We start from the raw sequence: 18,540 nt of genomic DNA on the forward strand, positions 1-18,540 counted from the left end.
TTAGGGGGCTACCGGGTTCTCCTGGAGAGATAGGGCTACAAGAAAGGCCAACGATCGATAGAGGCATTTTCACAAGCTTAATTACGAAGAGACACCCGCACAAGGACATTCATCATTCCAGTAACTTTCACTGTGTTAATATAACAACATAAAAGAAGGCAACAGCGAGCAGCTTCTGGTGAATTCTGCACCATAGCAGCACAGGCATGTCAGAGGTAAGGAGACGTGTCTAGCACGGGGACGAGGGAGCCCCTGCCCTCATCATACCTCGCAGCCTGGGGGAGAATATCACAGGCCGAGTTCAGCCGCAGAGAGCGCCCGGGGAAATATGCGCAGTCTAATCAAATACAGCACACATGTACACACACACACAAGAAATGAGACTGGCTGTGTAAGTGCCAGGTCAGCTCACACTGCAGCACAAAGCAGGAAAAGGGAGGTGGCGGAGAGAGCAAGACCTCAGACTGGCGATGACTGGTCACCTCGGGCACACACACAATAAGGAGGAAGAGATTAGGATAAACAGAAATCCTGTGCTACCACAGAACCGCGATTTGTGAATCAAACGTCCACACACAGTGAAACGATCGGCACAAGCTCTCGAAGAGGAACCAGTTTTGCATTACCTGTATGAGAATACACTCAATGGGTCATTCCATAAAAAATAAAAAAAAATCAACCAATTTGAGCATACTTCCCCAAACCATCCTCTCAAAAAACAAAAACATCCAAACAAAAAAAGTGTGTGCTCCTATACCAGGGGTGTCAAACTCATTTTCATAGAGGGCCACATCATTGAATTTATAGGTTACTGAGGGCCACATAATCGGCGAACATGTACATGGTGCAACCATGAAATCGGTATTACAGTATGGCTTATTCAAAATTGGTGTGAAATAATGGTCCTAACCACTTGAAAACAGTAACTGAAATAAAAAAGAAACAGCCTACAACAGTAACATTTCCAAATGCAACTTCTAGGCCTATTAGTTAACAACGGATCAATATTCATTCATGGACTGACATTGATGAGAATAAACTGCAGTCAATAATGTGCATAACAATGTCCATAACACTTGTTTGTGCTCAAGGTACTGTGTGTGTGTGTGAGTGAGTGAGTGAGTGAGTGAGTGAGTGAGTGAGATCCGTTTCCCGGTTTTATGTCCGTGCATTGCAAAAAAAGTAGCCTACATAGCATAACAATATCCACATGCAATAATACAACAACGTCTACGATGACCTATTCATTTGGACAAATTGATACAGCCCTATAGCTAAAGTTACCTTTAGTTTAGTGTACCGTGACGTCTGGCTTTAAACAGCTGTAATGCAGTCTAACGTTCTGACAAGCACACCAATTGCCTACCTTGTTCTTGCCCATCTGAAATAACTCCTCTTGCTTTGCTGCCTCCATCCTTTCTGTTTTCGTTGTTTAGTATTAGTATATATACTTTTTTGATCCCGTGAGGGAAATTTGGTCTCTGCATTTAACCCAATCGGTGAATTAGTGAAACACAAACAGCACACAGTGAATATACACAGTGAGGTGAAGTACACACTAATACCGGCGCAGTATGTTTAAATATTTATACAATGGCCCCAGCAGTGGCGCGACTGGCTGGGGCACCTGCACCGTACGCCGGCGACCCAGGTTTGATTCCCGCCCCGTGGTCCTTTCCGGATCCCACCCCGACTCTCTCCCCCACTCACTTCCTGTCAGTCTCCACTATCCTATCTGAGTAAAGGCATAAAAAGCCCAAAAATATACTTAAAAAATATATATATTTATACAATGAAAGTAATTAATTTGCCCTGTCACAAAGCCCTGTACCCCTCTTCAGGCTATGCAGTTAGCACAAGGGCACTGCAGGCAAGATGCATTTATAAAAATACATTGATAAAAAATATATAGATGCATTTATGAAAAAACTATACATCAATGATCATTAATGCTTTCATAAATTTGGTTTATCTAAATGTTGCACAGTTGCATGCTAAATACACAAGAACTTTCCCCTAGAAGTTTGGCAATTTTTGCAATTGTTTTTCTGAGAGCATGGCCTAGGACAGGGGTGGCTAACCAGTCCAGCATGAAGAGCCAAACATTTTTTCCACACAACTCAAAAGAGCCGCACAACAAAAAAAGATGCCCACACTACAACAGCGACTTAGGCCTACAGTTTAAATAGATCTTCTCTTTTACATTTAAAGTGAGACACTTGGCAGATGCTAAAATTATCGTTTTCAGGAATGAGTAGCAAGCAACAAAGATATGTGACACACATCACAAATTCCCCATCACTGAATGACTTATTAGCATGAAAAATGCTCCAATGTAACAACTGATAAGATGCCAATGTGACCATCAAATGTTCCGTCGAGTGTTCAGTACATTTTTTAAAAGAAACAAAAAGAAAACGAGTCTGCTTCTCTGACTAACATCTATGTATCCTACCTTTACCTTGTACTTGCAAAGGTCAGTGCCTTTGGGAAATGTTCAGGTTTGAAGCTTTATGCATCAGTTAAGTCTGGCATACCAAGTACCAAACTAACGTGTAGAACACGTTTCAGAATTAAATTCTATTTGTGGTGGTAGGTTTGCAGAATTAACTTGAATGCAACAGTTTAACAAATTAGCGCAGTGTGGTTATGATGCTAACCAGATTTAAGCACAATTTAGTACAACCTGGAAAATCATTGTGTGCTGGTCAATGTTGATATTGTGGTGGGCCGCCACAAATAAGTCAATGTATGGGAAACACTGCGTTTTTTAACGGTGTTATTTTGGTTACGTTGACATATCAACCAGAAGGGTTATGCTAGCCTACAAAAAAGATGAATCCTCCTTTTGAATGTCTGTGTTCCTCTTTCTATTTACGCTTAGCGTCAGGGTTTTCCTGATTGCACCAGTAGCATTACACCTGGCTAAAGAAACAAACGTGTCTGCTTCTTTTTGGGCTAGATTCCTATCCATAACCTTAAACATTGCAGCCCAACTATTGGCAGTACTATCAACTTATGAAAAGCATTTTCATTTACCAGAAATATAGGCTATTTCAAAAAATAAAAAACTCTAAATCCAAGGAGAAGTGAGAACATCAGTTGAGCAGCCGCGAGCCGCACGAGAGGAGGCAAAGAGCTGCATGCGGCTCGCCCTATGCCAGCTTATCACCATCCTCTTTTGTTGCTTTTAGTGCTGTCAAACGATTAAATTTTTTAATCACGATTAATCGCTATAGTTAATCACGATTAATCACATATTTTATCACATGATTAAAATTCTATTATTTTGTATTTCTTAACTTTCCAATCCATACTGACAATATAAAGCAATTATTGTGTATCTTGATTGGGATTCAAATGAAAGCAAAGCAAGTTAGCCTACTTTATTAACTTAACTTTAGACGTAGGTCTATTTGATTATTTCAAAATCAAATTTCAAAAGATGTGCAGCAGGCCTTGAGGCAACACAATATAGGCCTATTCTTCAGAAATATAGCTGATATAAACTGAAATAAATGCTACCGCAGAAGTGCATGCACAAAATGTACACACATTATAAAGGCCATAACAAACAGAAAATACTATTACTAATAACTTATTCATACTATATTCATTATCTTTGAGTTCAGTTGAAAAGAATGGAATCTAATGTAAATGAATGTCGAAAGCAAAGTGCATGCACTCATGTCGGCATTGGTGTCCACAGCAATTTAAAACATCATTCAGCCGACCGCGGGAGTACAGAACTGCGTTGGTGTTTATTATCTCCACGACTACAGGAGGAGGACTAGGAGGAAGAAAGTTCTTAGAATATTTGCTGCTAGGAAGTGTCTGGCAGTTTGAGGACAAGAAACAGTGCATCAAAGCCACATAAAGCCAAAGAGTCAAAATAGTAGCAGCCAAAGAGGATTGTTGATAACAGAACAAGTGACGGGGAAAAAACCTTTGGCGGCACACGATTAATGAGTCAGCCTACTACTCTTTGGCCGGCTCGTAAGCCCAACCAAGTGTGTTCAGCATGCCTTAACGTAGCCTAGCCTACTAACAGGGCATCATCATAAAGATACATTTAATTTGCATCACGCCCCATTTTACCGGAAAGTTAACATTATGTCATTGATTCCAATGGGAAAGACAGCTAGTAATCACACGTTGACGTTACATAACGTTATTAATTCACAGAACATTCAAAGCTACACTTACCATAATATCCCATGTAAAACGGTTAGCTTGCTAGCTATAGTTAACTGAGGAACTTTAGTATAACATAGCCAATTATCTCCTAGTTGTAGGAAATAGGCTACGTTCATTTTACAAGTGATAGAATGAATGTGTGGCTTATGTTTAGTTGATGTTATGACATGTAAAGTTAAGCTTGCCGAACTTAGTTATAGTCAGCCATGGGCAGTTTGACTGTGCCTACATTCATGACACTCCTGTTAGTAAACTGCAAGAGCAACAAATAGGAACATAATGGTCATATTAATCCCATAAACACACAGATAACTCTTACACCAACCTTATTTTGAGCCTTTTATTCACGTTTGTTTCAAGATTTAGTAAGTATATAAGCCCTTTTCGCTCCCCACTTCGATGCAGCATAGGTTTCCATTATATCCAAACAGTCATCTATGATCTTTCCCCTAAAAGGGGGCGTGTACGTGCAGCACATACAACGTTCTATTCCATTCGTCAGTGCGTATTGTTTAGTTTCCAGTCTAGCTGGATCCGGTGTGGTGTTGTAGTTGTTCTAACGTTACTAGTTGTTGCAACAGCATGTGAAAAAACTACAAAGTTTGTTAGACCAAAAAGAACGTTAATCTTGCGATAAAAACATTGACGCCGTTAAAATTGGTTTGCGTTAACGCCGTTAATAACGCGTTTAACTGACAGCACTAGTTGCTTTGTGTGTCTATATGTGTTTGTGAGTGTGTGAGTGTGTGTGATTACACTGTTATATCACGATGAGTAAAATCACAATATGTGGAGGTCTCCTTGCTTACACCGCACAATGAACAGCTGTGGAGAGCAAACTATAGTTATGATGGCCACGCCACAATGTGAATTTACCTCAAGACACACAAACACAAGCTGGATGACGAGCCTTAATCAGTTTTCCATCCTCTGCCATTATCTATGGTCTATTTAAAACTTGGGAGCTTTAACTGTGATAACTATCCCAAGCATATGGTCTTGGCACTCAACCAACCAAACACACACACAGTCAGCAAACAATCTCTGCACACACACACAAACACAACTGAAACCTGGATGATGCCAACAGCTGCACACACACAAACACAACTGAAACCTGGATGATGCCTCCGCCACAGTACGAGAAGCAAAAAGTACCTGTGGCTGTTTGTCTCTCCTTCAGCAGGATGAAAAGATGACTGATGCAGTGGCGTCTCTCTGTTTGCTGGGTTTGGTTCTCCCTCTCTTTCGGTCTCGCTCACCGACTCCCCCTCTGTCTCTCTCGCTTTTCGTTTTCTCTCGCTCTGCACTCGCTCAGCCTTCAAAATACGAAAAGGACAAAGGAGCGTTACAGTCCCGTTGTTGTCATGTTCCGCGTATGAAAAGCCGGAGCTGAGCGACAAACAAATATATTATGAGAGGCTGGATATTACACTGGCTACAGAATGAAGTACAGTTAAACCCAACTATATGGACTCTTCCCCGGCATGGGATTATTTGTATAACTGCTGCAGAAAGACAAACAAAACAGGGAGGACTATACACATACACTCACTTCCTTGCTACAGGTGCACACTCAATACCTACTGTATATGCACACAAGAACAACAATCAGTAGCCCAGTCTCCACACACACTTGCACGCACACACACACGGTTCATGTGTATGTACAGACCCATAAGTCCCGAGAGAGGAATTACAATGTCTGCAGAATACTGAACGGATATAGCCAAGCGGACACAGAAGGGTGGGCGGGTTGTTGCGGGGGTATGTGTGCCAGGGGGGTAGGGATCAGAACCACTAACCCACAGGCGGGCACAGCGCAGAGAAGCCGCTGCAAATAGCACACATCATACACACACACACACACAACCTAAGCTTTATGACAAACTCACACTCTTATAAATACCAATAACCCCTCCCTAAAACAACAACAAAAACAAACCGCAAAATTCTCTACTGAGGGATTACTGCGCTAATCTGTCATTACACCCAACAAGGCAAAAAGAAACAGACACAGAAACAGAGGGAGGGGTGGAGAAGGAGAGAAAGAGAGAGCGAGAGATCAGAATACCTGCATATAACAAAAACAACACATAAAGCATTAAGCTCTCGCACTCACTTGCTCACATACCAATTATTTAACCATCGCAAGGGGGTATAATGTGTGTGTGTGTGTGTGTGTGTGTGTGTGCGTGTGGGGTGGGTAGCTGGAAGGCAAACCTGTGATAGAAAATGTGGAAAATGGACACGGGCCAAATAAAAAATAAACAAACAAGGAAAGGCCCCAGAACACATCAACTCTGAGGCCTTTCCTACTCCACCCTCTATCCGCTGGCTTCCGAGTCGACACCTTATCTACTGCACGTTCCTTCCCCTGCTTCCAGCGCAGATAGAGAGATAGATAGATAGAGAAAGAGAGAAAGAGAGAGATAGATAGATAGAAAGAGAGAGAGAGAGAGAGAGAGAGAGAGAGAGAGAGAGAGAGAGCAAGCCTCACTAGTGCAACGGCCATACTGCAAAAGAACACAGGCTAATGCAGCAACATCAGGGAAACAGCACAGAAAGGTGGTGGACCATCTAAAAAGGTGGTAACATGACCTTTAGATCTCAATGTTGAGGTACAGGCTACAGCTACCTGAGGTAATGCTAATTATAGCTGTGCATCCTTGCTGCTCATTTAGCAGGGTTAAGAGACAAGGTCAAAGTGAACAGCCACAGATGAACTACCGTAATAATGGATGGCTGCTGGGTACTGTATTTGTGGTCACCCTGCTAAGACTGGAGAGACCTATTGAGTGGTGTTGAGTGTGACACTTTCACATCTTCTTGGATCTGACACTTGTGTCCTACAGAGGAGCATGTCTCTTTATGTCAATAACTGTCAAACTGCTAGTCTATCTGTGTTAGTTAATTCTACTATGTTGCAATATACAAAAAATACAACACAGCACTTTGCAACTGACCAAGTGTAGCTTAAAATATGGTTGAGAGAGAAAAAAACAGCTCAACCACTGTGTTTATGGAAAAACACAAGTGAAATGTGTGATGTGTGTGATGAGAAGTGTGATTAAAAGATAGTCAGTGAAAATCGATTGAGATGGTCATAGCGGTGCAAACTATTCATAGTGCAGTGTGTGATTAAAAGATAGTCAGTGAAAATCTAGAAAAACTATTCATAGTGCAGAAGTGTGATTAAAAGATAGTCAGTGAAAATCGATTGAGATGGTCATAGCGGTGCAAACTATTCATAGTGCAGTGATCTACGGCAGAGATTTAATTAAGAAAACCTGTACACTTTGACCTATACGTGAGTTACCCTGTGATCAAGAGGGAGGGTAGGTCAGACCATGCCCATTTATGGCACATGGATAATCGTTGACAAGTTTACGCTGGGTTTGTTTACACAACTGCTCAAGCTCCCATCCACATCGCATTCGACCCTCGGGCAGTGGGCATAGCCCCACATTACGCCTCATTCAGACAAACGCCAATATGACGTGGAACCATCAAAATGATCTATTCACATAACTTATAACCTCATCTATAACGTTGACCGCAGTGATTAGACTGCGAGTGTCAGTGATGTTTCCGGAAATTATAATAAGCAGTCTAATTTCAAGACACCAATTTCTTTAACGTTTAACGCCACGTTTCATGCCGAATTAAACAACACCTTACAACGATTCAACTTGTAGGCTGGGTGTGGTAACTAACGTGTTATTTCGCTTTGTCTGTAACAAGCGGACAAGCAAGGGAGGAATATACGTTGTCGGCTGCCTTGCTATCAAATGTTACGCTCCTTCCAACTTGACATGCCACCATCACCTGCTAGAAGTCCCTTCCTGGTTTTCGTTTCAGACTGGGCTGTCACTGACCCTCTGGGTAGCAGCCACGCAGGCAAAATATCGAGCTGTGTTTCATACAATCGCCCATTCATAACACCAACACTCGCTCAGGCAACATCGCAGTCTTACATTGGTATGTTAGTTAACGTTAAAATGATCAACATCTTAAATAAAAGGGACCGGAATAACTATTCATATTATAAATTAATATACTAATCAGGTGAGCTGCTAACAAGTTCCCCATCGAGGTGACAGAACATGAAAAGAAATTACACACGACAGCTGGACATAAATTACTCCAAACATAACATTGACTAACGAAAGCTGACGTTTAATCGCCAGTATAGCTAGTAGTAACAAGGCGTCTAACGATGCAAAATAATACTAAGTTATCTTCGAATTCACCTCGTGTATAACTTGATCTTAACGTTAGCTAACCGCAACCACACGACGACAGGCAAAACCTGGGTCGCAGTTGATTTAACAGTTAACACCATGCTAACTTTGGTAATCTTCATGTTAGTTAATGGTGTCGTTAAAAGCAACATTAACGTTAACTGTCTATATAGTTAGAGGGGGGAACTATAGAAAGAACGCGTACAGTATAAACAATTCATGGGCAGTCTTAACTCCGGCTATCCTATCAGTAACGTTACTTAACTTTGCTGTTTAGTAGGTGTTGATAGTTAACGTTAGCTGGCTGTAGCTAGCGCAATGTTCTCTGGTTGCCCAGGATTTAACGGTAACATGTCACTAACGTAGGAGCTAACCTCGTCGTCGACGTGCAACGTTAACTTCATTAACATTAATGTTACTATGCGTTTATACGAAACCCCTCTATGTGTTATGACATTAGCAGGCAAGCCTGGTCATCGCTAAGTTAGCTAACAAATCAATGGTATCTGTAGCAACTAGCTAGCTATTTGAGGAGATCAAGTTAGCCTGCTAGCGTCAATATTTGCTAACGGTAACGTTACTTCATGATGGCTAGCTATTTGCAGCTTGATCGTTAACAGATTACGCACCTCTTCAGGCCAATTACAAGTCTTCGTTACAAATCTGTGAGGGTTAGATGTTGTTTATCCGATAACAAGCCTGTGCTCGGTAACTGTATGTTACGTTTTCACAATCAGACCTAGCTACATCATTTCCATCCGTCTTCTGCCACGGTCCTTCTGCATGTAACAGAATGCACTTCCTCGCCAACAGAGCATCGTCGTCGCCGCACCCCTTAAAGCGAACGCATACTGTGCTACACGCAAAAGACATGCAGCTTCTATGTTGGAATGTGTTGAAGCCCGGTTAATGAAATAAACCGTCAGCTACACAATTTAAAAATCAAATCAAATTCCGCCAGGGCAAATTCATTGTTTTGCAATTGCAACTGTAGCCTACTCAATGACCTCAGAATGAAACTAAAACAGCAGAGGGAGCTGAGACACTACTTTGTTAATCCTTTTCTTCATTTGCCTTACAGAAAAAAAAGTCAAGCCTGCTAGATCCAAGGAGTTTATTCCTAGACCACAAATAGTCTCGAGCTGGATCCTGTATATGGTTATAGGTCGCCTCTGCTCAGTCGTTAGCACAGCAGCACTGATTTAGTCACCTGCGCCTCCCAGTGTCAAAAGGTCAGCCACAAAGTGCAGTCATGTAGAATGGAGTCCTGCCAGTCCCACGAAATTACTTGCATGACAAGTCTGACTGTCCCCAACTGCTGTTAAGGCCTGTATGCACTATGCAGTTTATAAGATAAAGATAGAGAAGATGCTTTTTCTTGGCACACAATAATGTATATATGTGGTCTTATAGGTGTTGTGTTCTTGTGCAAGATGGTTAAAACCACTAAGCACTGAAGAAACCAGAGACAAAACCTTAATAATTCAAGTAGTTTTATTTTTAAAAGGAGGAATCAAAATGAGTATAATTAAACCAGTACCTAAAGTGTTTTTACACTAGCTTATGCGCAAACACACACAAACACTCTCAATGCAAACATCACCCACTAAGTGCTCACATTCACCCACAAGTCATTCACATCACCCCAGTCAACGCAGCCTTTAAGCGCTGTTCACAATATTGCAGAACAAAGGTGAATAACAAAAAAATAAACAAGGTAAAAAATGAATAGAAGTATTTATTTGGGTCAACTTTCTTCAGAGGCCCCGGAGCACATCACTCAGGTTTGAGGTCATCGTGCTGGCTAGGGTACAGGGGACTTTTAGATGGGTAGTGAGGTGATTTTGTGCATGTGTCTGGGAGGGGTGGGATGGGTTGTCGAGACTCAGGGATAAAGGGGGCTGTGTGTGTGTATGTGAAATGGGTGGGAGTGTTTCAAGAGATGCACGGGAATCACATGGCATCCTGCATCATCTTGCATCCTCTGCCTCATGAGTTGCTTTCTAGGCATTGTGCCAAATGAACTGCTCTGCCTCGAACACACTCTCACATACAGTAATGCATTAGTCAGCCCCACAGCCCCAGGGCATTACCTTCAAACAAGAGTAAGGGCTCCACTTAGAGAGAGAAAAAAAAAGAAAGGAACTCCCTTGACCCACAAAACCACCCCAAAAACAAAACACAACCCATCCACTTTAACAGAAAAAAAAAACCCCTTCTGTCAAAGGGAAATCTTTGCGTGTTTTACTGTATACGTAACAACTGTGTTCCATATAATGCACAGACATCACTTGACCTGATGCAGACAACTAGTTAACCCAATAAAACCACTGTTTGCTTGGTGCGATTGTACACTAATTTGTTGTCCTAAGGGCACACGTCACGACTGCTTACCGTTTCACGTTAGCTGTGCTCTACCGCAAGAATGCGGCACACTGCCTTACCTACGCATACCATAGATGCTTGTGTAATCGTGTAAACATTCAACACAAGAGCAAAAGGGGGGGGTGGGGGGGTCATCAGTATGCTTCCTGTAGGTGGTCTACACTGGCACAGTACTGAAGAGCCCACAGAGTGGTGTGGTTGGGGAGGAAGGACAGGCATGAATAGATCAGCAGCTCCTGAGTAAAGCATTCACAGTATTCAGGCCAGTTCTCTTTTGTAGAACTGCTCCTCATGACTGTTCAGATCTCTCACTCTCTCACTAGGTTTTGTTCATTTTCCCCTGAAATGTCTTTCTTGTTCAAACTAGTCACAGCCTGATAGATGCAACAGAATAGATGAGAAGTGGAGAGTGAGAGTGAGTGAGTGTGTGAGAAGAGAGAGAGAGCGAGGAGATGACAAAATGGGTCAAAGGCTGGTGATGCAATCACTGTTTGTCATTTGCAGAAAAGGTCAAGAGCCTTTTAAACACCGCAAATCATATCAGATAAGTGAAGGGGCCTGTCTGAAAGTGGCTGGCTTTCGCTACGCAAACACTCTTTCCATCTCCCACACCCACAACACACTCTAATGAGTCTGATCACCATCACAAAAACCTCCGCTCATCTGTTCCTAAGTCCGCTTCACTAGGGACCTCAGTTGGTCAGAGCGGGTAAAACCAGTGTGTGGCTTTCCCGCTGATATCTAACATGGGGACAGTTGCTTTCTGGTGTATTTGGGTTTGGGTTTCTTGAGAGAGTGGTACTTATGAAAGTATAATTACAGAACTACATACATAATGCCAGACACATGCACATAATGCTAACCTTAGAAAAGACCACTCAAGAGAGGACCGAAAGTATTTGTGGTCGATTAACATCCGTTTTCAAATCAGATCCATCATTACAAGGGAGGTCTCGTTCCGGAAGAGATGACTACTTCCTCTCCATTTAACCTTCACAATCTGACATTTCTGTCTGCTCTGAATAATTGATCCCTAGGGATCCATCAGATACAAACTCCATCAACCATCACCAACGGCACATTTGCTGCAGTCGACCATTAAAACAAGATCATTCACTGCTGCACTTTGTCAGCATACCTTGCTTAACCGCTCCTATAACCAATGAAACGTATGCACATTTCTCCAGGAAAATTAAATGTCTTCAAAATAATAACCTTAGAAAACCTGCAAATGTACTTTGAAGGAAACAAAAGCTGGAGCAGTGAAATGAATGTGTGGGGTCAGATAGATGATGGCATAATTGCTAGCAAAGGATTTAACAGGTCGAACTAAACCGCAGCTGAGGCTTGTAGAAGGTGAAGTGCTCAGCAGACACAGTCATACATGGCACAAATTAGTCTCTTTCCTTCACTAATGGACTGGTCCACTGCAGCAATAGCAATTCTCCGAAGTCAGGAATGTGGGGATGGACTACGTGCCAGGAATAGGGAAAAAAGACAAAAAGATTCTCTGAAATGGTGCCAAAATGCTATGGAGGGCATGCATGAAAACTCCCAGGGATTTTCTCAAGTTTGGAAGAGACAAACCAATAGAGGGGAAACAGGTGACCACCCACTGCCCACACCCTCATTCCATTGGAGGGGGTTTCGGTAATGCTGACCTACACCTGACTCTCTCCCACCAGCAGTCGGAGAAAAGAGCTGTTATGTCTGTACACTGGCACACACGGGCATATGCATAACACACACACACAAAATCTGCAATGTCTGGCAAGGAAAAGATTTGCACATCAAAGTGTGGTTAAGCAGGTTCTAGAGTCAGAGTTGGATTGTAATACACAACACGTTATTGGGTTAGTCTCCTGTTAAATTAATATGACAATTATATGACACTTACACACTCCTACAGCTCCTCCAAGCTCATAGGAAATCCCTGCTGAACCATTGGCCAGGCCCGTCTTAATGCAACAGGACATTGTCCAGGCCCGTCTTAACGCAACAGGACAACACAACGTGTTGCTTTACAGAACACAGACTTTCCATGGAGGACACACGGGAAGTCATTCATCACAAATAAAAATGACCACAAAAAAAAGATAAAAAACGAAATAAAACGCAAAAACAAAACAGGAGGACATTGACTGAAATGTAACATAAAAAAGTAACAGACAATTAAAACAACCTAGACATGTGCAACTTGGTCTACACTGTAATACTGTACACCACCCTCCAAAATCAGATTGAAAACTAAGACAGTATTTTAAAAAAGGAACTAAACAATTAAAAAGAACTAAAAACAGATAACAAATGGCTCCATGATAGCTTTGCATTTCAGCTGTGTTGCAGACCAATACCTAAAAGGAGGAAGCTCAGAAATGGGAAAAAAAAGAAAAAGAACTATACACGCTCTCATATCGACTTTGGTGACTTCCTTCTCTTAGGTTTTTCACACCTTTGTGGGAAGGTTGGTGTCAATACCCTTCCACACATACGTAAGTGTATATACAAACACACACACACACACAAACAAACAAACAAACAAACTCACTGACAGTACAGTCTCGGCAGATGGGGACAGGAGGGATTTTCTACGGACGTGACTACTTTCTTCTTTCACCCTCAAACAAGAGAAACGTGCAGCCATTTACAGGAAACGGCCACTCGCATTATCTCTCCCTCTGAAAAGGTGACGTTCCCAGCGGCTATCACTGAGACATTGGGAGACCACCTCCATATCACGCCAGCTGGGTTTGAATACCTCAGCCACGAAAAAAGAACGAAAGACATAGCAAGAAAGAAGAAAGAAAGAAAAACTGATAAGGAAACCTTTTCATCACTTGAACTTCAGTGACCTTTAACACCCCCCCTCACCACCTCCATTTCACAATCTGGCCATCTAGCTCTTCAGATCTGCAGGTGAGCTCGCCAAGGAGACATGAGGGGGAAATGAGGGGGAAATAATCTTTCAGAGGCCTCTGGGAATTGTAGTTTTTCATCTGGTATTCATTAGTTGCTGGAGCCCTTTTTACATTTCTGTGTCGCAATCACTTTTTTAACAAGTGTATAACGTCTACTTGCTTGGATGAAACACAAGTGTGGAAAATCTTGTGTCATGCTTCTTTGAGCCCAAGTCAAGTGTGTGAAAAGACAATCAGTGTTTTGTGGTGTGTGTGTGTGGTTATGGATGAACGCTGTTTAGAGTGCGGTCAAGTGGAAAAGAGGGTGAAATCAAACAAACTTCACTTTATAGTCTAAAAATCTGCTTTGTCAAGAGGCTGATGGAGGAGTGCCCCAGCCATTTTGGAGTAAGAGGTGTGCACACACTAAGAAACACACACACACACAAAATTACAGCCAATAACCAACACTTTTTACACACACACACAGTCCATAACCAACACACAAAGCGTAAAGAATTAATGCGACAGCAAAAAAACAAAGTCACCAAAGAGGAGAGGACCAGGACACCCAGGAGGATCTCGTGCGGGCCCCAACAGACATGCGTTAGTCCCCAAAGGATCCACATAAGGCATCCTCCTCTCCTCACGTCGTCTCGTTCATTTCCTGTGTCTTGTTGTTTGGGAGGGGAGGGGAGGTGAGGTGGCTCTGGCTCTATGAGTTCTGGGGTGGTGGTGCTGGTTTGTAGGTCCAGAGCAAAGTGTATAAAAGATAAAATAGGTGGATAGGGGAAAAGTGAGAGAAAAAGAGAGAGAGAGAGAGAGAGAGAGAGAGAGAGCAGGAGGAGGAAGAGACAGCCCAGGGTCCCCCGTCAATAGGCCTGCTGCAGTCTCAAGTGAGGGGCACTGCAACTGTGCTGCTCTCACACACTCACACACGCACACACACACACACGCATGCACGCACACACTCTCTCCCGCTCAGACACACACACACACACGCTCTTTAAGGCAATGGTGGCAGGTGGGGTTCAGGTGGGTAGCAGTGAGGCTAAGGGGTGGGCTCATGGCAGTGGTGAGCTCCCAGTACTGTTGAGTCTCTACTCTTCTTCTCTTCTCTCCTTTCCTCTTTTCTTTTCCTCTGCTCTCCTTTGCTCTCTCTCTTCTCTGTTTGGTTTTCCTGTTTGCTTTCCGTCCGACCATCTGTGTCTCCTCTCGTGTCGGTCACTCAAAGGACATCAGATTAGCTGGCACCTGAAATGCAGTATATTGATTTGAATGACCTGGGGCAGCTTGTGCACACAGATGCGCACACACACACACACACACACACACACACTCAAAACATTTTGTGGCCCCCACCAGGTGGCACTATCTGATACTACAGTTCATATAGAGCGTATATTTTACACACGAGGGAACACCATGCATGCGTTCCTCCTACATAGACTTCTTTGGGCATGGTGACACAGCGAAGAACAACAACAAAAAAAAAACTTCTAAAAGCCCGGATGACACCACAGGGATTCTAAACCTCACCAGAAACATTTGAAAACTAGTGCATAAAAGTGAATCACTAGCTGAAGTGCAGCATGTTCCCAAGGCAACAAACTCTGCTTTCTGCTGAAAGCCCACAGTTCTTTCAGGGGTACCTCAATCATAAGAAAGTCCATTAGTTAAGTGCATCCCTGTATTCATTAGCCAAACCCCATGCAGAGCTAGATATGTGTGAAGTCTTTAGGCCCATGTCTATTAAGCATCAACTATTCACACTAAAAAAAAAAAATTCTCCCACTTGCACAACACACACACACACACACACAGACAGACAGACAAGCACACATACATGCACAGACCCACACACACACACACACACACACACAAACAAGCAAGCACACACACACCTGCTGCTTGTTGCTCTGACACGCTGTACTCAGGTGTTTGAACCAAAGAAGCGCGTTCATCCTGTTGCCTGCCTGGTACTTGTAAGAGTTGCCTGCGAGAAGGAACACACACACACACACATACACACACCAGCTGTTAAAATACACTCTTTGACTGTTACAAGTCTGGAAAAAAGGGAACAGGTCACACACACACTGTGGAACACAACCAACAGCAACACATACAGTAACTCATATTTTAACCGCAACATGGGGGAGAGAGAAGGGGAGAGACAGCGATGTAGAGAGAGAGAGAGGGGAAGAGAGAGAAAGAGAGAGAGAGAGAGAGAATGGCCCCAGATGTCTCCGCACCGGCGTTGCAGACTTAGGGCTGAAGCTACTCCGCCAGATCTGTGGACAGGGGAAGCAGAGCCCGGTGGGGGCAGAAGAGATGAAGGACGCCCTGTCCAAACATCATCAACAACTTCACTGCCCCATTTCCCCTTTAAAAAATGACTCTAGATTCAATATTACACATAATCATCATCCCTTTGGATAGCCACCCAGACTCGCAAGGGTGATTTAGCATGGTGAATCATTACACCCATGCCAAGACGCTTCAATATTTGCACTCACAGGCACAAAAACATGCACACACACGGTAGCACGCACACACATGCTAGCACGCACAAACACACACACATACTCACGCTAGCACACACATACAAACACACACACGTTAGCACACACACGCATATCCTAACGCTAACACACACTCACACACACACAGCTGCGGTGATGTAACCTGGGTCCTGCAGGGTCCATAAAAAGTGGTGGGGATGTGGAACAGATGATGATTGAGACAGTGAAAAATGGCAAGCATGCTCCGGCCCGCCTCTTCAGAGCCAGACAGATAGCAGATAGATAGTGTGTGTGTGTGTCTGTCTGTATGTGAGCACATGAGTGTGAATGAGTACATTGTGGCTTGAGGGAGTTCTTTGCAGAGGTGTGCATGTGAGGTTGTCTGACTTGTACGTGTGGGTGTGTGTGGTGGTGTGTGTGTGTGTGTGTGTGTGTGTCTACACGTGCAGAAGTGTGGAAAAACATTAACATCTGTCTGAGCCTGTACAGTGAAATACAGCAGGACATAGGGGAAGTGGTTCTGTGTGTGTGTGTGTGTGTGTGTGTGTGTGTGTGTGTGTGTACAATATGTCTGGCCTTAATAGGAACTCGACAAGACAACACTGAAGATGCTGATTGGCTACATCTTTATGACTGTGCATTGCGATTGGCTGTTTGTCTCACCGTGCTCAGAGTCGGTCAGGAGGAAAACGTCGGGATGCTCAGGGTCGTCCGGCATCATGGCCATCAGACCCACCACTGACGTGCTCTTGCTGGCTGTCGATTTGAACTGCAGGAGGGATTACGGACGAGAGAGAGAGAGAGAGAGAACAGAAAGAAAAGCAAAGATGAGTGGGCGTGCATCAAAGTGAGAGACACAGAGAAGGACAGAAATGATCTATGGAAGGAAAAGGACAGCATGCAGGAGACGGAAAAAATATATTTTCTTACGCTAGCATTATTCAAATGTCAACCATTAGGGTGCAATCACTTCCTCATGTGTGTCTAATGCCTTGAGCATGCTTTATTCTAAATGGCTGGTTTTACTGGAGTGTGACGTTAGACTTGAGTCACGACACCCACCACATATGGGACCCATACAATGCACACGTGAGAACCAACAATAGCAAAATGAGCTTGGGTATTTTATGGTGTATTCCATTGGCTGTGATATTCATTATGCAAATACACATAGACATGGAGATACACACACTTATTAGGCTGTGTGTGTGTGTGTGTGTGTGTGTGTGTGTGTGTGTGTGTATACTGCATACGGTTCCCATTACTAAAGAGCTGAGAGTGACAGTCGGTCAGGCATTGATGACGTCATGCGTGTCATTATCCAATGAATGCAAACAGCTGCTGGCCCCAGCCCACGCCAGAGTGATTACCCACGACACCTTGGAATCCCTCTTGGTATTTATTTACCCCTTATCAACCCCTTTTTCTCTCAGTCCTCTTTCCACTCTCTCTCTACTTCGCTTCAGGCCTCCCACGGGCTCCTGTGCAGTTTCGCTAGAGGTGAGTGGCACCGCCGTGACCCGTCAAACCGATACTGTCCAGTCAGTCCGTTCCGCCCACTACGTTAGTTCTTATTTTTCTCGCTACCTTACTCAATCACTGACTCGCTCGCTCACTTACTGTTAGACTTTCACTCGTCAGATCACTGTCTCGATTTCCCCTTTATCCACCACCATCACCATCAGCACCACCACCACCACCACCACCACAGCCACAGCCACGCAGTCCCATCAGAGCCAGTCACACTCTCTGGTTCACAAGGCCACTGTTGTTTTCAAAGAAAGTCCAAACTCTGCATGTGACTGTCCATCCTTGGGGTCACTCAACAGGGTGGTAGGAGGGGGGTATTGGTGCAACATTGACATCATTTGGACTGCATGCCGTGGCGAGATGTGGTTTGGCAATGCAGCAGTTCTGAATAAGAGCCAGGCTGGTTTGGCCCCAACTACATAAGATGCCACTGGTGATGGGGGCGGCTCAGTGATGATGATGAGTGGTGATGAGGATGATGATGGTGGTGATGTGGTTGCTGGCTGTGGCTTGGATAAGTTAAGAGACTGATGATGAAAGAGTGAGAGTGAGAGAGAGAGACGGAGAAAAAGAAACGGAGAGATTGTGAGATATGAGCGCGATGGAGAGGAGGAGGATGGAGGATGGGAGACTCACGTGCTTCCTCTCTGTAGCCTTGAGGGACTTGGCAGGGTAGTAAAAGAGCTGAGTCTCACATAGAGCCACCCAATACTTAGTCCATGATGCAACCTAGAGAGAGAGAGAGAGAGAGAGAGAGAGAGA

At 43.6% G+C, this 18,540-nt stretch overlaps 2 protein-coding genes across 9 annotated transcripts in view; both read right to left on the minus strand.

The window, feature by feature from the left end:
* fam20b (FAM20B glycosaminoglycan xylosylkinase) overlaps positions 1–9,429 on the minus strand; it is a 33,348-nt gene extending 23,919 nt beyond the window's left edge. The window contains exons 1-2 of one of the 3 annotated variants that reach the window (XM_048252346.1): positions 9,071–9,429; positions 5,356–5,516 (exon numbers count right to left, since the gene is read on the minus strand). The gene's annotated coding sequence lies outside the window, so the exon portion shown is untranslated. The remainder of the gene's footprint in view (positions 1–5,355; positions 5,517–9,070) is intronic. The other 2 variants (XM_048252348.1, XM_048252347.1) reach the window with 2 other exon arrangements.
* Positions 9,430–9,921: 492 nt separating this feature from the next.
* ralgps2 (Ral GEF with PH domain and SH3 binding motif 2) overlaps positions 9,922–18,540 on the minus strand; it is a 117,754-nt gene continuing 109,135 nt past the window's right edge. For all 6 annotated transcript variants that reach the window (XM_048253471.1, XM_048253472.1, XM_048253475.1 and 3 more), the window contains exons 17-20: positions 18,415–18,507; positions 16,912–17,017; positions 15,628–15,719; positions 9,922–14,977 (exon numbers count right to left, since the gene is read on the minus strand). In XM_048253471.1, the coding sequence (XP_048109428.1) occupies positions 14,948–14,977; positions 15,628–15,719; positions 16,912–17,017; positions 18,415–18,507 (321 nt within the window). In that variant the 3' untranslated portion in view covers positions 9,922–14,947. The remainder of the gene's footprint in view (positions 14,978–15,627; positions 15,720–16,911; positions 17,018–18,414; positions 18,508–18,540) is intronic.

Source organism: Alosa alosa, chromosome 9 (genome assembly GCF_017589495.1).
Source record: "Alosa alosa isolate M-15738 ecotype Scorff River chromosome 9, AALO_Geno_1.1, whole genome shotgun sequence".
NCBI lineage: Eukaryota > Metazoa > Chordata > Actinopteri > Clupeiformes > Clupeidae > Alosa > Alosa alosa.